The 21,403-nt window shown below is 37.6% G+C and overlaps 1 protein-coding gene across 1 annotated transcript in view; it reads right to left on the bottom strand.

Moving 5' to 3' along the window:
* SEMA5B (semaphorin 5B) overlaps positions 1–21,403 on the bottom strand; it is a 188,520-nt gene that overhangs the window by 7,676 nt on the left and 159,441 nt on the right. The window contains exons 14-20 of the mRNA XM_070957086.1: positions 19,798–19,945; positions 16,059–16,284; positions 13,359–13,577; positions 12,040–12,210; positions 11,141–11,290; positions 9,752–9,796; positions 5,374–5,579 (exon numbers count right to left, since the gene is read on the bottom strand). Of these exons, the coding sequence (XP_070813187.1) occupies positions 5,374–5,579; positions 9,752–9,796; positions 11,141–11,290; positions 12,040–12,210; positions 13,359–13,577; positions 16,059–16,284; positions 19,798–19,945 (1,165 nt within the window). The remainder of the gene's footprint in view (positions 1–5,373; positions 5,580–9,751; positions 9,797–11,140; positions 11,291–12,039; positions 12,211–13,358; positions 13,578–16,058; positions 16,285–19,797; positions 19,946–21,403) is intronic.

The following is a 21,403-nucleotide window of genomic DNA, read 5'->3' as shown; positions in this document are numbered from 1 at the left end:
CCACCTTTATTACTTTATAAGTAATTCAGGATGCCGAGTATACCTAATACTTCTTCTTCCTCCTGTTTTCTCCACAACAACCTTGTGAGGCAGGTTGGGCTGAGAGGGAGTGACTGCCCAGAGTCACTTAGCCAGTTTTCATGCCCAAGGCAGCACTAGAACTGACAGGTTCCTGGTTTCTAGGCTTAGAACTGGTAAGAGTTAACTGCTACACACCAAACCAGTATACTAATTGGTATACACCACACTGAATTCACGATTTAGGAAACACAAAATACACCAGTCTTTGAGACTTGCTTACTGAAATAGCCATGATGAGGAAGAATCCTAAATTCGAGATATTGATTTTGGCAGTGGTTTGCTCTCCAAACTTGTTTCCATTTAGTTTCTGAACATTTTGTTACCAGACTAGGTAACATCATCAGCAGAATTTTCTTGTCCTATTCTCCTTAACTTATGAATGTCTTGTGACAAGACATTTATAAGGTAAAGAGAATAGGACAAGAAAATCCTGCTGATGATGTTACCTAGTCTCATAATAAAATGTTCAGAAACTAAATTGAAACAAGCTTGGAGAGCAAACCACTGCCAAAATCTAAAACCCAAGCTACAAGTATTTTCTATTATTTCAAGGTATTCATGTTCAAACAGGGTAAACTTCCTTAGCTCTCCACCTATGACCCTTTGCAAATTCCTGACTGCATGACTTGGAAAATTTGACATGTAGTCAAGGACTAGGAGAAAAAAGGAGGATATGAAAAGGCTTTGTGCCTCTCAAGGCAAACTGAAAATACAGAGCTATTATCTCCCCCACAAATCAGAGTATCTCACAAAAAGCTCACAGGCATAAGAGGATTGCTCCAAAGACCAAATGACATTCAGCTCTGCTCATTCTCAGTGACGCGTATGTAGTATTTCTAGAAACCTACTGCAGAAACAGGAACTGTCAACGTACTCAGGCTGTTTTATAAAGTAAGCAAAGAACTAGCATTAAAATTTAGGGAATGGAGATTTTTGACAGTTTTCATTTTGTTCTGGCTTTACCACTTTGAGAATACAGTCCTTGCTCAAAGAAAAAGAAATGTATTATTTCCTTACCCAAAATATATTTACATATACATATCTATATAGATATAAAACCAGACTCAAATTATCCTACTTTGGATACATTATGCAAAGATCCAGCTCTCTGGAGAAAGTTCCAATGTTGGAAAAAGTGGAAAGAAAGGGAAGAGGACAGGACAGGAAGAGGAAGAGACAGCAAGTGGGATGGACTCCATTCCAATAGCTATGAATCAGTGGTGAAATCCAATTTTTTTTTACTACCGGTTCTCTAGGTGTGGCTTGGTGGGTGTGGCTTGGTGGGTGTGGCAGGGGAAGGATACTGCAAAATCCCCATTCCCTCCCCACTCCTGGGGGGAAGGATATTGCAAAACCTCCATTCCCACCCCACTCTAGGGCCAGCTGTTTTTTGCTGGTTCTCCGAACTACTCAAAATTTCTGCTACCAGTTCTTCGAACTACTCAAAATTTCCGCTACCGGTTCTCCAGAACCTGTTAGAATCTGCTGGATTTCACCCCTGCAATGAATGTACTGTTGGATGAACTGAAGGATCAACTTAGAATTTCCTCAAAGATCGGGCGTTTGGAAATTCATTTATTTGGAGATAACAACGAAGCTTGAGAATCAGATCATCATGAAGCAACATTTATCTATGTGGTTGCTATGAATCAACAATGACTTGATGGCATGTAATCAATCAATCGGTAGATATAACAGTGGCCTCTCCAAAGAAAGTAGCTTAGCCATTTTCCTACATGCAGGAGTTGGTGTGCTTATTGGTAGCAGCAAAGAACTGAATGAAACATGCTCTTTATATACTCAAACTATTTCAACATTATTTCCTCATGAAAGCTGTCCAAAGGATCTTCCAATAAAAAAGTAACAAAGAGCAACAAAAAGAAAATCCACAGATAGTTGCAACAATTGGAAGAGGAGCATGTAGTCCTAACATACAGATAGTCCTCAATTGATAACCATTTGTTTAATGATTGTTCGAAGACATGACAATACTGAAAAAAATGACTTACGACTTGATTTTCATGCTTGTGACTGCCATAGCATCCTCTGCAACCACATGATTAAAATTCAGGCCTTTGGCAACAGATATGAATTTATGATCGTTGGAGCATCCCAAGATCATTTGATCACTATTTTGAAATCTCCTCAGCTGGCTTCCCACAAGCAAAGTCAATGGGGAAGTTGGATTTGCTTCATTTAACCAGTGATTCAATCAGCAATCATGGGAAAAAAACGTTGTAAATTCAGGCGTGATTCACTTAGCAACCATCTTGCTTAGCAACAGAAGTTCCAGTCCCAATAATGGTCATAAGTTGAGGACTACTTGTAAATGGTTTCCTGCATTAAGAAGATAACCTATCATGGAGAAAAGTTCTAATTCAATTTAGAACTTAGCCAACTGAGACATAGTGAATGTGATATGAAAAGTGTCTGGTCTTGCAATCTCCACTTGCATTTGGAAGATTTAGAGAAGAAGCAGCAAATTAGTTTTCAAAATAGGCTATTAAGCTACAAGGATCCCAATTTAGGTATACTGTAAGACTTTAAATAGTATTTAGCTCTGCTTCATCATCCAAAAAAATGAAGTAAAGCAATATGCTATATTTCCTTCTATGGCCGATCAAGATCCCTATAGACAAAACTGGCTATTCATAGCTTCTAAGGTAGGTTTTAATCTTGTTTTTGGGCTGGGGGTAGCAGGGACACAAGTAATCTTCCTCTTGCAACACCTTTTCTGTACAGGATCAAGTAAGGCATTCTGTATAGAGGAAAAATATGCAACTCCTTAAATCACAGAAAGGAACTAAAACATGAATGAAAGAGCTGACACTCCACTTTCAGCCTGGATATAATGAGGCTCTGCTGGGGGATAGTTTTTCTCCCATCTCTTCAATATAAATTTAGTTCTTCCAGATTCTAAAATTATTATTGATGCACCTAGCCTGCATACCAACTGATCATGCATGCATCCGTGAAATTATGTACCAGTAGAACTGAGTATTTCCTTTCCATTTGTTTGCTGGCAGTGGTAGATTTCCCATGGGCAATCTGGCACCTATAGGGCAAGGGAAGCCTGAATAAAGACTCACAGGGCTCAAAACACAAGCAAACAGGACTGATAGATTGAAGGACTGATACTGTATGACAAATTCTATTTTCCAGCTCTAAATATTATTTTAAAATTGTTGTCATGCAATTTGAAAACTTGAAAATCTGTGGAAGAAGCCGTGGTGGCGCAGTTAAAATGAAGTATTGCAGGCTAATTCTGTCAACTGCTAGCAGTTCGATTCTCACCAGCTTAAGGTCGACTCAGCCTCCCATCCTTCCGAAGTCGGTAAAATACTATTGGGGGCATTATGCTGACTTGGTAAAATGGCTTAGAGAGGGCTGTAAGGTACTATGAAGCAGTATATAAGTCTAAGTGCTATTGTTATTGCTGTATTATCAGCATGATTTTCCAAGGAGGCTCCCAACTGGGATTGGTTTTAAGTGCATACTTTTTTTTTTTACTTCTATACCGCTTCATAGTGCTTTACAGCCCTCTCTAAGCGGTTTACAAAGTTAGCATATTGCACATTAGCATATTGCATTAGCATTAGCATATTGCCTCCAACAATCTGGGTCCTCATTTTACCAACCTCGGAAGGATGGAAGGCTGAGTCAACCTTGAGCCTGGTGAGATTTGAATTGCCAAATTGCAGGCAGCCGGCAGGCAGCAGAAGTAGCCTGCAGTACTGCACTCTAACCACTGCGCCACCTCTGTACAAAAAAAATAGTACAAAAAAAATACTGTTTTTTGTACCTGCTCCCAAGGGGTGAAATGTTCTGAAGTCTGCTACTGGTTTGCTTTGCTACCAGTTCGCTTCGCGCACGTATGTGTGGTGCGGGCCAAACGTGCGCTTCATGTGCACCATAGGCGCTATTATGTAGCACTGAAAAAGGAGGATTAAGAAGCCTTTTCTAAGGTAAGTAGAACAGCGAGGGGGGAGGGAACAGCTGTGCCATGTGATTTAGATTTTCTAGAAAGCAGAATTTCCTGCTTTCTAGCGAATTTAAATTGGGCGGCATAGCTGATCGTCGGAAATACCTGTTCACCCGAACCGGTAGCATTTTTTTTTACTACCGGTTCACCCGAACTGGTAGCTTTTATTAATACCGGTTCAGGAGAACTGGTATGAACAGGTAGTATTTCACCCCTGCTGCTCCCTATTTACTTCTTTGCTTGTTGTTTAACTACAGGCAAAGAATAGTAAACTTTGCCAGAATCTCTGCAAGTTAATCAGTTGCTTTTGAAGGTATTTTCCCTTGTCCCCAAGTTGTCCCCAATAAAGACAAAGTCTCCAATCAATAAAGTCCCCAAACTTTATTGCTTGGAGTTGCTAGATACTTTATTATGTGTTAATTGATACTGCAATATTTATTAGCTTCCCAGGATCATTTCTTGATCAGGGAAACTGCAGATAAAACTAAAAAAAGAGGTTTCCAAGTCAATGCATACACAATAGAGAATATTTTCTTATGAATAAGCCTACCAAACAAACAACTCATTTGGTTATTTCAACATGGTGTTTCCTATGCTCACCAAATGTATTATAGGTGTACCTCTGAACAAAATAAACTGTTTTCTGACCGCTTCTGACACTGATTAAAATTTGAATGAAGAGAGGAACCTGACGTGAACAGCGTTATCTAAAGAAAAACAGGGAAATGGAAGAAAGCACAGTCAATAACTGAATATTTGGCCTTTAATAGGAGGCTGCGCTTATTATCCAATTATCATCACAGTCATAAACATAGACTTGGTAATATCCACTAGCGCTCTTCCCTTCAGAAATATGTCTCAGTTATATTACCAAGTTTATGTTTATGACTGTGATGAGCCAAAACAAGGCCATCCTCTGTGGGAAAGCAGATTTTTTAAAGCCACAACAAATCTCTCCGTTCAGGCCATGCCTAAAAAGGAAGCACAAAATGAGTAACAGAATCAGAAGAATTATGTGGTAGGTTCTGATTAGACAAAGACGTATCAGGAGATTCAGTAGCTAGTATAGTTCTGCCACATGATTTTACTGATTATAAAATTCAACTCAAAGTGTACTGCAAAAGAAAACAAGAAAATTGCATACAAAGTTGCAGAACTTCAACTCTCAATAGCCCGAACCAGCACAATCCATAGTGAAACGCTGGGAATTGTAGTTTATTAAGTCTGGAAGATCACAGGTTATCTATTTCTGCTGCAAATGAATAGTAAGTATGCTTAAAGGAGATCAATCTATGGATGTAATCTCTTACCTTGAATTCCATAGGCGTGTACTTTTCATTCTTGGGAGTTGTGTTGCCTTTGTAATGCAGATGATTGGGAGTGGTGGGGTGGATAACGGTTGACTCCTGAGATTGTCTCTGGCACCGTTGACAGTAAACGTAGATCACAAAGGTTAAGAGGCTAGAGCCAAAGAAACAGGATAATCCTGTGGCAATGAGGTGGATGAGGCTAAAACCTGGAAGAAATGTATTAAGAGGATGCTAAGATCAGTGACACAAAAATGGCAAAACACCACTTTACTCAACCGTAAGTTGCAACATTTGTACTACAATTTGTAAACAAAGTATTGCAAGGTTTCATACATTGCTACCATGCTGGCACTTCTTTCACAGTATGCTTGTCCATTACTATCTAGGCTACTTGTGCTATCATATTCATTGCTGACTGGATGCCAGCTGGCTTCTGGGTGAAATTCAAGGGCTGGTTACCACTTTTTAAGTCTTTTATGGCCCAGGGCTTAATTTGAGGAACCATCTATCTCCAACAGTTTCTGATCATGGACAGAATAGATGTGCTCCAGGTTTCCTTGATGAAATAATGCCATTTATTGGGACTTAGGAAGCCGGACTTCTTTAGAACATTGTCCGTCCTGAGATCCATGTGGGTTTCACCCTCTCGATTTTCAAAAAGTCACTGAAAACTTGGCTATTTTCCCAGGCCTTGGGATAGGTTGGTTGCCAAGTTTTTATTGCTTCCTGCTTTTAAACACTATAAGCCACAGAGAATGACATGGTGTCAGATAGACTCTAAGTTTTATGTCTATATGCCTGAATGTGTATATATACCTCAATATATCCCTTCTACCCTTCCCTTAAAATCAGTATTATATAGAGAAGTGAACTGTATGGCAAAGACATATTAAATGAAGCTTGTATCTTCTCAGAGGCTCTAGAGACTACCTCAGTTCTTTTTCTATGATTTCATCTGCAAAAGTTTGGATAACAGGTGTCCCCTTGATAAAAAATACTCATACATTACAATCATAAAAATGGATATTTGGATGGCTACTGAATGCATAAAGGCCTCAGAATAATTTTCTGCTCCCTTGGTACAAGCAAAACACAATTCTGAAAACACCCAGGACATTGCATATATCTTACTCCCTTTCTATTAGTTTGACCATCGCAATTCTGTATTAATGGACTCATACCTTGTGTGTGTGTTTTTTAAAGTTTTTCTCCTTTGATTGAAACTGAAACTAAACATTAAAGCTGACAGGTTGAAAAAATGAAGCTTACAAACAATACGCATCTAAAGAATGGGCCTGTCATAGAAAGCACATTTCACTAATTGTAAAGGAAAACAGACTTCAGGGTTGCTTAAAATGCCAGGGAGGAAATAAAATAAACTAGATGATAAAAAAGGGCTGACTCCTGATATTTTAGTTGGAAGGCTGCCCTAATGCCCCCCCCCCCCCAGTGATTTATTTATTTATTTAGTCCAGTTGTATGAATGTCACTTGCATCTCAACAAATGACTCTGGAACAATATCAATCAGAATTCCGACTGACCTAGCAGGGTTAGGAATAATGTAAGGAGTAAAAGGTGCCATTTTCATCACGATGTCAAAGTCTCAAAATCTGAACCCTAGCCTAGTTTCTTGCCTGTGTATTATATGTTTTTTGTGGATTTATGGGCAATTGATCCTAGATCGGTCATTGGTTATCCATGCTGCCTTCTCTATTTAGAGAGCCAATTTGGTGACAGGTTAAGGCAGAAATTGAGAGACTGGGACTTCTAATTCTATTTTAGGTATGAAGCCAGCTGGGTGACTTGGGGTTAGTTTCTCTCTCAATCCTAGGAAGGAGGTCATGGCAAACAACTTCCTAAATCTTGCCAAGGAAACTAAAGGAACTTATCCAGACACGCTAGGCATCAATGTTGATTCAAAGATGCACATGCATATATACTTCCTTTACTTTAAGGCTTGTCTCCTGACTTTGGCTCATTTGGTTATTTTCAATTGCTTTGCTCCCTCATATATGATAGTTTGAATATATGTGTCTAGGCTGTGTCTAAGAGACTTGCTAAGAAGTGTGACTGTGGTGGGCAAGAGCTGGCATTAAGATGTTTTTTGATGCCCCTAAAACTGTTCCTGCCAATTATAGTCCTAATACATTGTGTAACCTTCAGGGTCATTTTGTTGAAAGGGAAAAGAAAAATGCACTTTTATTAAATGGTAAGATTGTCCTTGTGTGATCAGCTGAAGAATACATGGAGTTACAGAATAACAAATGTTCTGAGCAACAAACATCCTCTCAACATACCCTCACAATTGTCTCACAGAAACAGTTCTTTGTTGATGAGGGGAGCAAGCTAAACCAATTTTTAAATGTGCAGTAGAAATTCCAAAAAGAACAATACTTTTTCATGTGGAAATTTTTGTGGCATGTGAAGGTCTTTTTTTTTCTTTCATAGTACATTAGAGCATCAGCAAAGGAGCACACAATATTATAAATATTTTCAAGGGCATTGTAACTACAAAAATGCAATAGTTCTATGCCCCTGCACTTCTCATGGATATTATAGCTTGATGAGATAAATGAGAATTTTCAGCCCCAATCTCAGATCTACAATTTAAAGATTCTTCCGGAGAAAGAAATTGCTTATTAAACTGTTCTGAAAGGATTGAGCAAATATATCTCATGAATCTAACAAGGGACAAAACTTTAAAAGGACCAAATAAAGTTTGTTGTTTGTAGATAAGCAGATTTCTTTTTTCTGCTACCAGTCATGAAATACCACATGCATTAAAAAGCAACTTTCACCTAAAATAAAAGCAGAGGGAAAAGAGCCATCAGTATTTGCAGCTGATTATGCTGGGAGACATAAAAAGCCAATTTTTCTTCTGCCCTTTTCAAAGTCTTTGGTCATAACTTACAAGTAACTACAGAGAACAGAGTAATGATTCTGAAAATGCCTTTCCCTGAACTTTTCCTGAAGATAAAACTTAGTGACTGGCAACTTTTTAAGGCAATTCAGATCTTACAAGGGCTGCCTTGCCTTGGTACCCCTGGGATTTATAGGTAGATTTTTAACGATGTTTCTCACCTTGATAAAGAAGGGCCCACCGTTATAGGCACCTGAAAAACTTACTGCATTATGATTATATCAACTATCCTGACGTCCCCAGCTTCTCACATCCTAGAAGCTAGTATTTTTACTGTTGTCAGTAACAGGTTTAATACTGTGATAAGCAACCTAAGTAGATCAAAGGCTAATGTAAAAAGAATATTTAAAACACAAGGCACATTTAAGAGTTCCATGGAAGGAAAATCGAAATAAAAAACTTCACTCTTGCAGGCCAAAGAAGGCTCCCTGCCATTTTTGTTCTTAAAGCATCATGGCTATTGAGTCCAATTACTCCTCCTCTGCTTTGCCTGCTTACAAGGGTTGACCCAAAGCTTCCTCCCACCCTGAGGCTTTCAAAAAAAAGCATATGACCCATTGCATGGGTAAGCATGGTGCCTGATTTCCTAGCAGACAATTTTTTCCCCCATCTGCTAAGTTACCACTCCAAAAAACACTGGAGTTGTATTGAGGCTTTCTGCAATGGAAGATGACAAAAATGTCCAAGGAAATTTTCTTCAGTCGATTTATTTCTTCAGAAAACGTGGGCATTTCTTAGAACCGCAAAATGGATAGTAAATAAATTTGATAAAGAAGTAAGCAATGTAGAGAGCTACAATTTTCAGGATTTTTAGAATGGTCCCTTGATAATGGGAAATAGGGAAGAGTGAAGGACATTCTGGAACCTAGGATAGTTAATGAAGTTAACTAGAAAGAGAATGAAGGGTGTAGAAGGAAAAGAGAGAGGCCTGGGAGGGGATCTCAACAGTTGAATGTATTTTGATTTAATCACTTTTAGTGTACACTAACAATTTATAACTACGGTAAGTGAATGTGAATTTCTAAATAAAACATGCCCTGTTTTATAAAAATAACAAATATTACAGAACTGACCTCAGATTTGCCATTTAGAGGAATAATTTTTTAATTATTTTTACCTAGTTAGCCATAGTTTAACCTGAACTGGAGAACAGTAGAGACACCCAGTGACAACTCTACAATTAAGAGTGTACTAAGAAAAACACAGAATCTTTTTTAGTTCAATGAAACAGGAGTTACACCAGAAAAGTTTCTGATTTCCCTGGTAATTAATTATTCTGAGAATCTCACAACCATATCACAAAAACTTTCCCTCCCCAACTCCGACAAGGAGACTCCAATGGAATTAGGGATATCAACAGGATGTGAATCACACAGATTAATGGTTTGGTTGATGCATCCCAGAAAAGAGTAGGCATGTTAAGATAAATGCAAGATCTATAGTTAGCTGTACTCTACCTCCACAGTTCGTGCTCTCATCAATGCTTGATGCTGGCAGGATTACTAAACAAAATGAAAAAAAGGGAGGGGGAAACATCACTTTTGTCATCTGCGACACTGTACAGGCAATTAAAATGATTTTGCTCACTATGTGGCATGTTAATTTCTGCTGCAAACAAGAAACTCTTTCAGAGATCTGGTGAAAAATACAGAATGAAATATTATACAGGGGAAAAAATCCTTCTTGAAAAGAACATGCTTCCTGTTATCATAGAAATGTGGATCAGATTGAGAACTAGTCAAATATAAAAGTATTCTGTTGTGGAAAGACCTGTGCACAAATCATAGACATATATATATAAAAACTCGAAGAAATGAGTAGAACAATTCAAGTTGCATTTAATAAATACTTAGCTAGCTTGGAGTTGGAAGGCAAAAACATAGTATATAGCATACGTACTATCTTTTTGTCTCCCGACTCCAAGCTAGCTAAGTATTTGTTAAATAAATTTATATAGCCACCAAAGTCATGCATAGGTGACTTAAACATTTAAAATTTTAAAAGATTCGTCATATAAATAAAACTGTTAAAACACCCTAACCCACCCTTTATTATGCTTTATATGATATTACTAATTTCACATCTTTTAACTGAAGAATAATAGTATTCTTGGAATTTGCTGCACCAGACAAAGCAATGAACAAAGATATGTCAGTATTCTAACGATTTATTTTCATGTTACCAGTGACTAGCATACCTCTGCTAGTCACTGATCTGATTCATCTAAGTTCATCTTACTTTAATGCAAACTTAATTGTTTTGTAGTGCAGAATATCTTGTATTTATGAATCATTGGATCCTTCCCACCCATATAAACCTAAATATATAATCTACTTTTGAATTTGTAAATAGAGAAAATAGTTTGACATTTGCTCATTAAGCATGTAACTGATGTGCTTTTTAACATTTTAGCCATACGCTAAATAAAATAGATGTTAGTTGTAATTCTACATGAGACAGGTAACTTCTTGAAAATGGTTTAATCAACCATGGCTAAAACTCATCATAACCACTTGCAAAATGATTATACTCCTGCAAAGTATAGATTATTCCTAAATTATTTCTTTTGTACCTACCTTCTATAATCATGCATTAATTTGTATATTATTTATACAAATATTATTTGGCATTTACTTTGCCAAATGCCATCTTCTTATGAATGTAAATTTATGAAACATGAAAAAGAAACCATTCGTTCAGCTTCACACACCATCCTATTGATATTAGCAGCGATCACTTTTTTTTTCCATATGGGAAAAAAAAAATTTCCATATGGGAAAAAAATTTAATCAACTAGTCAGATTCTTGCCTCTCTAGTGTAGTAAAACATATGAAAATCTACCTACCAGGGATTTCATTATACAGACATTCTTGGTACTGTGTGCTGTTCCCTGCACATTGAACAGATCCTGGGCTGTGGATTTCACAGAAACGACTACGATACTGGATGCTATCTTCATTGCATAAACTCCATTCAGACCATTCAGACCAGCCTCCTTAAAATTATGTATGTCAGAAATAAGATAAATTAGGCAGGATGATTCAGTGTCACGCTAGGAAAAAAGTGTAAGAACTAAACACTGAACTAAAGATTTGAATGAAATTCTTCAGCTGAACATTCAGCTCTGGAATTGTAGTTCAAAAACATATTGATAGTATAAGATGATTATCAACGTAACTTTTCAGATGTATGCCTAGCACATATTTTACAGAACATCCTCACTTAGCAAAGTAAGCTAAAACCTCTTACTGTGCTTCTCTCAGTTTAATCAAAACCTCCTCCTTTAGCTTCCAACTTGGAATAAAATGTTCCTGCTACAGTTGTTTTTAGTAACCATTTGGGAATGGATAATATACAGTCATGCTTTTATGACTAACTCTTTCAACAGCACTTTCAAGGCTATCAATAGAATTGCCCTCTTTGTGGAATACTGAATATTCTTTAAATGTATTAATTTTAATTAAAAAAACTGTGAAGATGGCATGACAGAATCCTGTCAGCTATTTTCCATCAATGGGCTTTTAAGGTATCAGATCTCATACCAGAACTGGTGACAATCAGCAGCTGAGAAGACAGCCTTCCAACTGATTGAAATTCTGTAATTCCAGCCTAATTGGAGGATGTCAATAGGAAAGATAATACTAAGTATTTATCAGTAGTTAAACAGTAGTTATTACTGTTGCATAGTAATCTTGGAAAGCACTATACTATCAGGTCCTGAAGAACAAATTAAGTGCTTGCTACCTTCACATGGGTGTGTATTACATAGGGCCTCCTCTGTGTGTAGCCCAATGCAGATATCCTCCCCATTAGTTGGCGCTGGGTTGGTGCAGGTCCGGGTGCGCTGGTAGTGTCCACCTCCACATGTTGCTGAGCACTGAGACCAAGGAGTCCAGCAGGACCATGAGCCCTTCACTGCAGATGAAATAGAACACAACAAATATGCACCTCTGAGTTTAGTCTACTTCAACCCAAATAACAGCAATAAGAGCTGTGGTGGCGCAGTGATTAGAATGGTTAGAATGCAGTATTGCAGGCTAACTCATTGCTCACTCCAGGACTTGGATCCTGACTAGCTGAAGGTTGACTCAGCCTTCCATCCTTCTGAGGTTGGTAAAATGAGGACCCAGATTGTAGGGGGCAATATGCTGACTCTGTAAACCACTTAGAGAGGGCTGTAAAGCACTGGGAAGCAGTATATAAATCTAAGTGCTATTGCTATTAATGAGAAACCAAACATTATAGTGAAATGATTTTTCAGATAGGTGGTACTATTGTTACCATTTTAGTCTTACTTTTTATATTTTTATACAGCTGCCAATTAATACAAGTTCACTAGGTGAGAGATCGAAAAATATAATATTAAGACAACGTAAAACATTATAAATTACTGAAACTAAAAAATAATTAAAACACTGAAGATGTTCAGATGAAGAGATTGTAAGACATGCATTTAAATATATTTGAGTGAATACAAGCATCTTCACTGAAAGTACCCAAAATGCCATAATGCGAGGCTTTCTGGAAGATTTTTAAATTAACAAGGACACTACCTCCAAAAATAGTTAGTCTTTAATGCATATACGATAAACCTGAGGTCATACAACTGAACATATTTTCCCTGCCTAAGATATTATTTCCCTCTTTTCACTTAGTCAATGTGTTCAGAGAAAACCTCAAAAGAAGAACTTAACAGTTCAAGTAGGTAAAATATATGGGAAAGCAATCTTTGAGAAAATCTGACCATAAGCAATTTTGAGTTTTAAGGATTAAAATCATTATTTTAATGTATGAACCACTGCAATTGATAAAACACTTTGTTCTGTGTGAAAATGCCAATACCAGTAAAGAAAGGATCAATCTGGACTATTCAGGACTAGTAGCAAGTTTGATATTGTTTTTAAATGCAGGCAGTATGCTGTCATAGTGGTCTGGATATTTTAGAGCAGCCTGGGAAATTAGGATGATATAGTGAAGCAATATAAGTCATTTTGTAGAGAGGTGGTCCAATGCTTGGAATACCAATGCTCTTAAATTACATGCTAAACCAAAAAAGGGCTTACCTGGGCAAGGGTGTGGGTTACAATCCTGATATTCCATTGCAGAGCCTATGCAAGGAACACCACCATTCTTGGGTTCTGGATTGGTGCACATTCGCTTCCTGGTTCTGAAGCCCAGTTCACAATCTCGGGTACAAGATGACCAACCCCCCCAAAAGGACCAGCCACCATTGATAATCCGGATAGAGGTCTTGCCACTTTTCAGAAGGTCATCAACAAGAGCTAGTTGGGGAGAGAAATAAAAGGTGGCAACTAAATACACTAGTAGGGCACAGAATATCCAAACAAACCTGATAGGACAGGCATGTAACATCCTCCTGGTAACAGGACAAACTACAACTTTCTCTATTACACAATGAATTACATCTCGTCTCCATTTCTAGCAGGCAAAGCATTGTTAATAATCTCTTGGCCCTCTTCGTTTTTGTTTTGTTTTTTACTCTGCTCCAAGTTCAAAGTTTTGCAGTTTAATGCAATACTTAAGGCACCATAAAACCCAGCTATACTGAAAACAGGGTATACTCTTTCCACCTCTCTTTCTTGAAAACAAGGCAAGGAGGTCTCTGACCCAGGCAGCACAAATTTCTGGCCAGGTTGTAATCTGATTTTACACAAATGGGCAGAATGAAGTCAGTAATAAGAGGAAAGGCTTGTGCCTACATTTTTTAGAAACTGGCATACAAAGGCAATCAGAAATTACGACCTGATAACCATTATAATAAATTAAAATAAGTTGTTAAATAATTCATGATATATCTCATTAGATATTGATAGATCAGCTACCTTAATTTTGAAGCAAAGTTTCCATTTCCTCTTCCTGAAGTATGTCATAGATCAAATTCAGCTTGGTCTTCTTAACTAAGATATGTCTACCTTCCTTAGTATTGCACTCCCAAGGCAAGGACTGTTTTAGTTCTGGCTTTCTGCCAACGTCTAGTGCTGAGTAAGCACCAGGGAAAGGATCTCATCTACATTTTTATGCTTTGATAGCACAAAATGATAATAAAGGAATTCCATTCTTCACATTAATGAAGACACCATAAAGAAGATGGCATGATTACCTCTAGGGGAAAACTAGGACGAAATTTAAGAGTTTTGGGGGAAAAGATAAATGACTATCTCATCTACTATCCTGTTCCCAAAATACTCAACCAGCAGAAATGAGGGGAACAAACAGAAAGCAAACTAATACTACAATCTTGTGGCAGCATAATTACACCTACCTTAATTACCGGTATACAATATTTAAGAAATTCTCCTTATCTTTCAAACACGTTTCAGCATTATATAAGTAATATTTAATAATTTTCTCATTATTCCTTTTTTTCCCTAAACTAAAAGCTGCAAATTGTAATCTTTCCTTATAATGGAGTTTTGTCAGCTGTCTGGTTGCTTTGGAATCCTTTCTGGTTCTTTCAGCAATATAGTATCATTTCAAGATACAGCAACCAAAACTGTGGAAAATATATCCTACTGAGTATATAAGATACTGATATCTAAGATTTTACGTATCTCCCTTCTGATTCCTAGCATGGAAATTGCTTTTTCCACAACCAAGCTGATTTCTTAATTGAGTTTTTCATCATGATCTTGAAATGTCTTTCTTGGTCTGTGGCTGACAACAAAGTCTATCTATTTGCAAATGATTTAATAAATAAATAGGAGACCCCAAGGATGCAGTTTACTAGCCTACGTGAACCAGAGACAGAATGCTTCTGCAAAGTATATTAGGAGAGTTAATAAGTGCTTTGTCATCTAAGTGACAAAGAAATCCCAATCAGATATAAATTCATAAATGTTTCTCATGGCTGTTCTCATAAAATGAAGCCTTGCCCTGTTAAAAACATGTCGAGCCTGCAAACTTGCACATTATTTCAAATATAAGCTCTGCTCATCAAATAATGAGAAAAAAGAACAGAAGTTCGGTAAGTAGACAAACAAAAATATTTCATCTAGTCACACCCATGGGGGCGGCGGACTGGCACTGGCCCATGGCCCACCAGGAACCAGTCCGTGCAAGTGAGCAAAACCCCATCTGCACACGTGTGGGATCCAGGCAGTGCACGAACCCCCCCCCCAATCTGTGGAAAACCTGTCCTCCGGGAACCAGTCAAAAGATTGGGGGGAGGTCACTACTATAGATGATTCTGATTACAATACTTTTGCATGTAATTAGAGTGCCACACTCATTGCCACAGTTTTATCTGGGATACCTGATGTAGCATCATTCATTCATTCATTCATTCATTCATTCGTTCGTTCGTTCATTCATTTAGTTTCTATAGCTGCCCAACCCTACAAGTGACTCTGGGTGAATTACTATTCTAAAATTATAAAACAAAATAATTTAAAAAACATTAAAACAATAAAACACTCACAAAATAAGTAAACACAAATAGCAGCTGGGATGATTAATCGGCTAATCAACTTATGTACCCAGAGCAATTCTACTTAGTAAAAGTAATTCTGGAGAATTTTGAGGTGAGCACCTTTATAAACATAGAAATTAAGAAGCTCCCACTGCATCCTGTGAGTTTCATGTATTCTAATTTCCCAGAATTCATCATCTCTACCAGCTGGCTTTGATCTGCTCATCTACTAGCAGCCCAGATTGTTGCTTATCCAACCCTCTGTTTCATCCACCCAGGCTTCCACTATCTGAAACAAGGAGATTAAAGAGGTCTGCCTTCTGGCAAGACATACAATCTGTGTCGCAAACTGCGGAGCCATCATTGGGGCAAAACCGACTCTCTGTCTTCTTTCTGCCAAACTGTAAGTCATGGGGATCAGCCAGCTGAGCACGACAGGTGTAACGGAAGCGCTGCTCTTGGCGGGCCCCGCTTTGAGTAATATTGGTAGGGGTCCAAGGGGTCCAGGGTGTGCTTCTCCGCACTTCTGGGCAGGCCTCTGGACTGCAGGTTTTGTATTCCTATAGAAAGCAAGAAACAGAAAAAAGGGGGAGATCAAACCAGAGTCTTTAACATTTGGTTGTGCAAATGCAAGTTTACCACTACCCTGGAGTGCTCCACAAGTTAAAGAGTCATAAAATAAATCTAGAATATTTGATTAAAAATACAGAAATCGTTGAAGCAGAAATAAAACTCAGAAGGCATATAAAACAAGTTCTCTTATTGCTCCCAGTGCTTTAATTAATAGAATATAATACTGAGGTGGCAGACCATAGCTGAATAATATACATTGCTCAGGCATATATACACAAGTTTTATAGGCAAGTCCTAGTGTTCACTAAGGTGGTAAAACATTGGGGGGTGTCACTTCACAGATTCTCATGATTGAATGTTATTCTTTGTTAATGCTTTGAAAAAATAATCTTTGGGTAAAAATATTGATGCCAAGTCAAACCCAGCTTCCCATCTAAAGATAGAGAGGAATAGGAGAAGCAGTTGTGTTGTGTTTATTGCTGTAAACAGTTTCTACTCACAAGATAGAAACAAATGACAAAAAAGCACCTGAAAGCAGGACAAGAAGCAATGGATGGAAATTAATCAAGGAGAGAACCAACATAGAACTAAGGAGAAATTTCCTGACAGAACAATTCATCAGTGGAACGACTTGCCTCCAGAAATTGTGGGTGCTCCAACACTGGAGGTTTTTAAGAAGAGATTGGACAACTATTTGCCTGAAATGGTAGTGTCTCCTGCTTGAGCAGGGAGTTGGACTAGAAGACTCCAAGGTCCCTCCCAACTCTTATTATTCTGTTGAACAAATTAAAAAAAAACCAGTAGTCTAATATTATTTTTCATCACTCTCCTTCTAGAGCAGGGGTGTCAAACCCGCAGCCCACAGGCCAGATGCGTCACACATTGGCCATCCCCGCCCCCTTTTAGCGAAGGGAGAAAAAGTCGCGATATGTCACGTGACAACATGATGAAGCGAGTTTGACACCCCTGTTCTAGAGGATACCTTTTTCTTACAGCAAAAATAACATTTATATCACTTTGAAGACAAAGGTTATTCATTTTGGCTCTCAGTAAGACCCGAGTTTCAAATTAACTGTAGGTAACATAGAAACACAGTTGAATTTCAGACTTGTTAAAAAATAGCAGAACATTCCTTATTATGCTAGATATTGCTTGTGAATATGAAACATCCTGGGGAGAAGTAGGAAAAAGTGCTAAATTCTTTCTGCTTTGTAAAATAAGTTCTTCTCAAACATGTCCTATGACCAAAAAAAAAAAAAAACCACTGAAAACTGAGACATGCGTGTTAACCCCAGTAACTCATTTATATAGTTCCATGTAAAATTGTCACTCTCCAGCCCATAACTGTTATAACTCTAACATCTCATAATCAACACAGCTCTGCTAAAAAGCTTCATTAATTGCCATATTTAATAGGCCAAATATTAGCACAAAAACACAACATGTTTTGGAGTAACATGGACATTCCCAGTTGAGGGAAGGAAGGAATTTATTGCTATTATTTATTTATTTATTTATTTATTTATTTATTTATTTATTTATTTTAATTAATCAATTAATATAACGACCCCCAAGTAGTGCTATTAAAACTAGTTCAGTTCCTAATTGGGCAGGAGCTGTGGGTCCAAGAGAATTCTTGAATTGTGCACCAGCTCTGAATGGTGAAGTGCAACCCTATTGGGATTTCTGAGGAATATATGACGAACTGAAGCGATGATCATTGCAAAATCCAAGGAATCGGTTCTTTGGAATCCCTCTGGATAAAGAGAAGATGGAAGATTACCTATGTGTGTTCTGAATGGCTGCTCCCCATAAGGAGACTACAGAATAATGCTTTTTTTATGTGTTTGAATGGAACGGGACTAGCCATATTGCTCAGAACCATGGTGGAGATTTTTAAAGGAAACTAACTTCGCAAACCTCACCTTCTGATCATTTTGGGAAATTACTCATTAACTACTTCTAAAGACCTTCAAGATGGCAAGTCTGAAAAGGCCTTGTAAGTCTGCTTTTAATTCTGAACAAAAGAAATGCTAATCATAATGTTAAGAATTTAATTTGAAATAAGTAGCAAAAACTAAACACACTTTTTTTTTCCAGAGAGTTACGAACAGTTTAAGGGTCCAGATAAAATTTGAATATTAAAATTTATATAATAAGATTTTGGAATTAATTTTAAAGAATAAACAGCTTCCCACGGGAAATAGATTCTGTTTTGATTTTTACATAACATAAATAAAGAAATTAATGATTTCAAAAACTAGACCCTAGAAGGGACTAAGGAGGAAAGATATATAGACCTGCCAGATGATGCAAAGTGTAATGACAATGAAAATACTAAAGGAGACTTTTGAAGAATGGAATCAGAAAATAATAGCCATAATATCAACAATATCAGTAATGGTGTCTGTTTCTGTGAATAGACTGATATTATTGAAGAAATATCAAGTCCTGAAGAACCTGAACCCAGAAGCTTCAGATTGCATCTCTCCCCACCTGAAAACACTGACTGGAAAAGACCAAGGAGAAAGGAGCAGAACCACTGCAACACCAGGCCTTCCATTCCTAGATTTCTAGCTGGTCTAGAAAGATACCATTATCAATGGTATCAAAAGCTGCTGGTAGATTAAGAAGGATCAAGACAGTTTCACCATTTCCATCCTGGCTGTACATCAGCAAGTGTGATCAAATGTGTCTCTGTCCAATTGCAATGGGTTCAGATAATTTGTTACTTTAGGGCGCTCTGGAACTTCTCAACAACCTTACTGAGAAAGGGAAGGTTGGAGATTGGATGAAAAATTATCTAAACCATTGAAGAAATGACACACCACTGTCTCCTTCAAAGCAGCAGAACCTCCCTGTATCTCAAGAATTAATTTACTGCTGTTTGCATCCAATCACATATTATTTCTTAGGAGACTCCCTTATTCTTTAAGTTAACTTTCTGATTTGGGATAGCATCTTCTCTTGAAAGATGTATGTAGGCTTGAATTGACTGTCTAGATGGAACAAGACAAAACACCTGAGCAGGTCAATCCTTCACTCTCCATTATTTTCAATATATCTAATAAGAGAAAAATTCTGGACTGCAGTAACTGTACCTATATCACCAACAATCAATTTGAGTGATTGTTTGCAGGACCATCAAGATAACAAGACATATCCAGGAAATGTTGTTTATTAGCTCTACATTGTGATAAGATGTAAGACTTGTTTCAGACTAATTTTGAAATTAAAAATTAATTAAAACTAAGTCGAGAGATGGTAAATTCTCTCCATAAAAAGAAATTGGTGACCAGCAATTCTGGTTTATTTTCTAATTCTAATTTTCTTTATTTTCTTTTTCTCCTGGGTCTTACAGGACTAGTTTCATCATCTTGAGATACTTTCCCCCCATCCCTCCTGTAGCAAGTCTGAGATGAAGCTGTTATGGGAATCTTGAAGAAAGGCAAAGTAAATCCAACAAAGCAATATCAAACTGTTTTAACTAGAAAACATACCACAGCACAGCCTGGGCAAGAGTTTCCATTCTCACAGGACCTCTGCCTGGAGTGCATGCCTCCACCGCAGTTTGCACTACATTTATTCCAAGGGCCCCACGAAGACCAGAAGATTGGTAATGGGCATGGACTGTTCTCATTGCAGAATCTGAATGCAAATAAAAATGGGAAGGAGAATGGAAGAAGACACAGTCAGTGTTCTATGCCTCTAACATACCCTAACCCTAACCCTAACCCAAGCACAAGGAAAAGTTGAAAATGATTCCTCAGATCTATTTATACCAGCAAGAAGACAAAATCCTTCTCGGAGCTAATCTCAGTCTGAGTACAAACGCAACAGCACAAAAAGATATGGGACACATAGGTTACCATGTTTAAACCACTGGAATCAGTAAATCTTCAACTAATTTGGGCTAATCTGATTGAATTGGAATACAAGATGATTTCCTTAATCAAAATGCAACTCTCTTTTGATAATATCAAGTTTATAATAGGTGAAGCTCAGAGTATTTTTCAGTAGTGGGGTGGATGGGTGGGTTAGAATAGGGTTTACCAGTTTGTATTGTTAGACCATTTTGGGCTTTGCTTTGATTCAATATTAAGATTACAATTATTATTATTTAATTGAAAGTTGAAACAATGTTGGTATAGCATGCTAGGATCCAACATTATTGATTGTCAGGTTTCATGTGCTTCCTTCAGGCTTTCCAGATTATTAGGAATTAGAGGTGCATATACATAATAAAAAACTGAAACTATATTTTATTGCTGTACCATTTTTATTCATTCATTGCCTGGATATAAAGTAGAGCAATGGTTTTCAATCTGTGGTCAACGGACCCTGGGGGTCCACAAAGGCTTGAAGAAATATTATGATTTAAATCTTGAATTAAATCTTGGTGGCCCGTGGCCATGGTCTGTGGCCACAAAAGGTATTTTAAGGGGGTCCATGGTGAAGAAAAGGTTGAGAACCACTGGAATAGACTAAATGTATTTCAGAAACAGGCAGCTTTACAAATGTTTACTGGAAGCTGAGTCATGGTAATTAGATTTCTTTTTTTGATAGTTCAAAACAATTCGCTACTCATCCAAATAGCTTCTTCAGTCTGAGCAAGTTAATTAGGGGGACCCCAAAATGCAAGGGTATTTTCATCTCTCATCTCTGGTTAAGTTCATTAAGGTGAATAGGCAGAGAGTTGTCAGGATGTAAATATTCCAACATCCCAACAACTCTCTGCCTACTAGCCTAACAAGCCAACTCAAATTGGGTGAGAAATGAAACTACCCTAATTAACTTGCTCAGATTATAGAAGATACTGGGATTACAAGTGACACATTTCAAACCAACAAGAAAAGAAGTCCACTTAGAATAGAATAGAATAACAGAGTTGGAAGGGACCTTGGAGGTCTTCTAGTCCAACCTCTGCCCAGGCAGGAAACCCTACACCACTTCAGACAAATGGTTATCCAACCTCTTCTTAAAAACTTCCAGTGTTGGAGCATTCACAACTTTTGTAGGCAAGTTGCCACTTGCCATGGCTCAACTTCCAGACAACTCTACCTGGATGACTGAGAATCTTCATCAACATTTTACAAATGCTTATTG

This window comes from Pituophis catenifer, unplaced genomic scaffold, assembly GCF_029215685.1.
Source record: "Pituophis catenifer annectens isolate HBS135680 unplaced genomic scaffold, rPitCat1.0.hap2 SCAF_1, whole genome shotgun sequence".
In the NCBI taxonomy this organism is placed as follows: Eukaryota; Metazoa; Chordata; class Lepidosauria; order Squamata; family Colubridae; genus Pituophis; species Pituophis catenifer.
The sequence above is the reverse complement of the archived record's forward strand: the minus strand, read 5'-3'. Positions and strand labels throughout refer to the sequence as shown.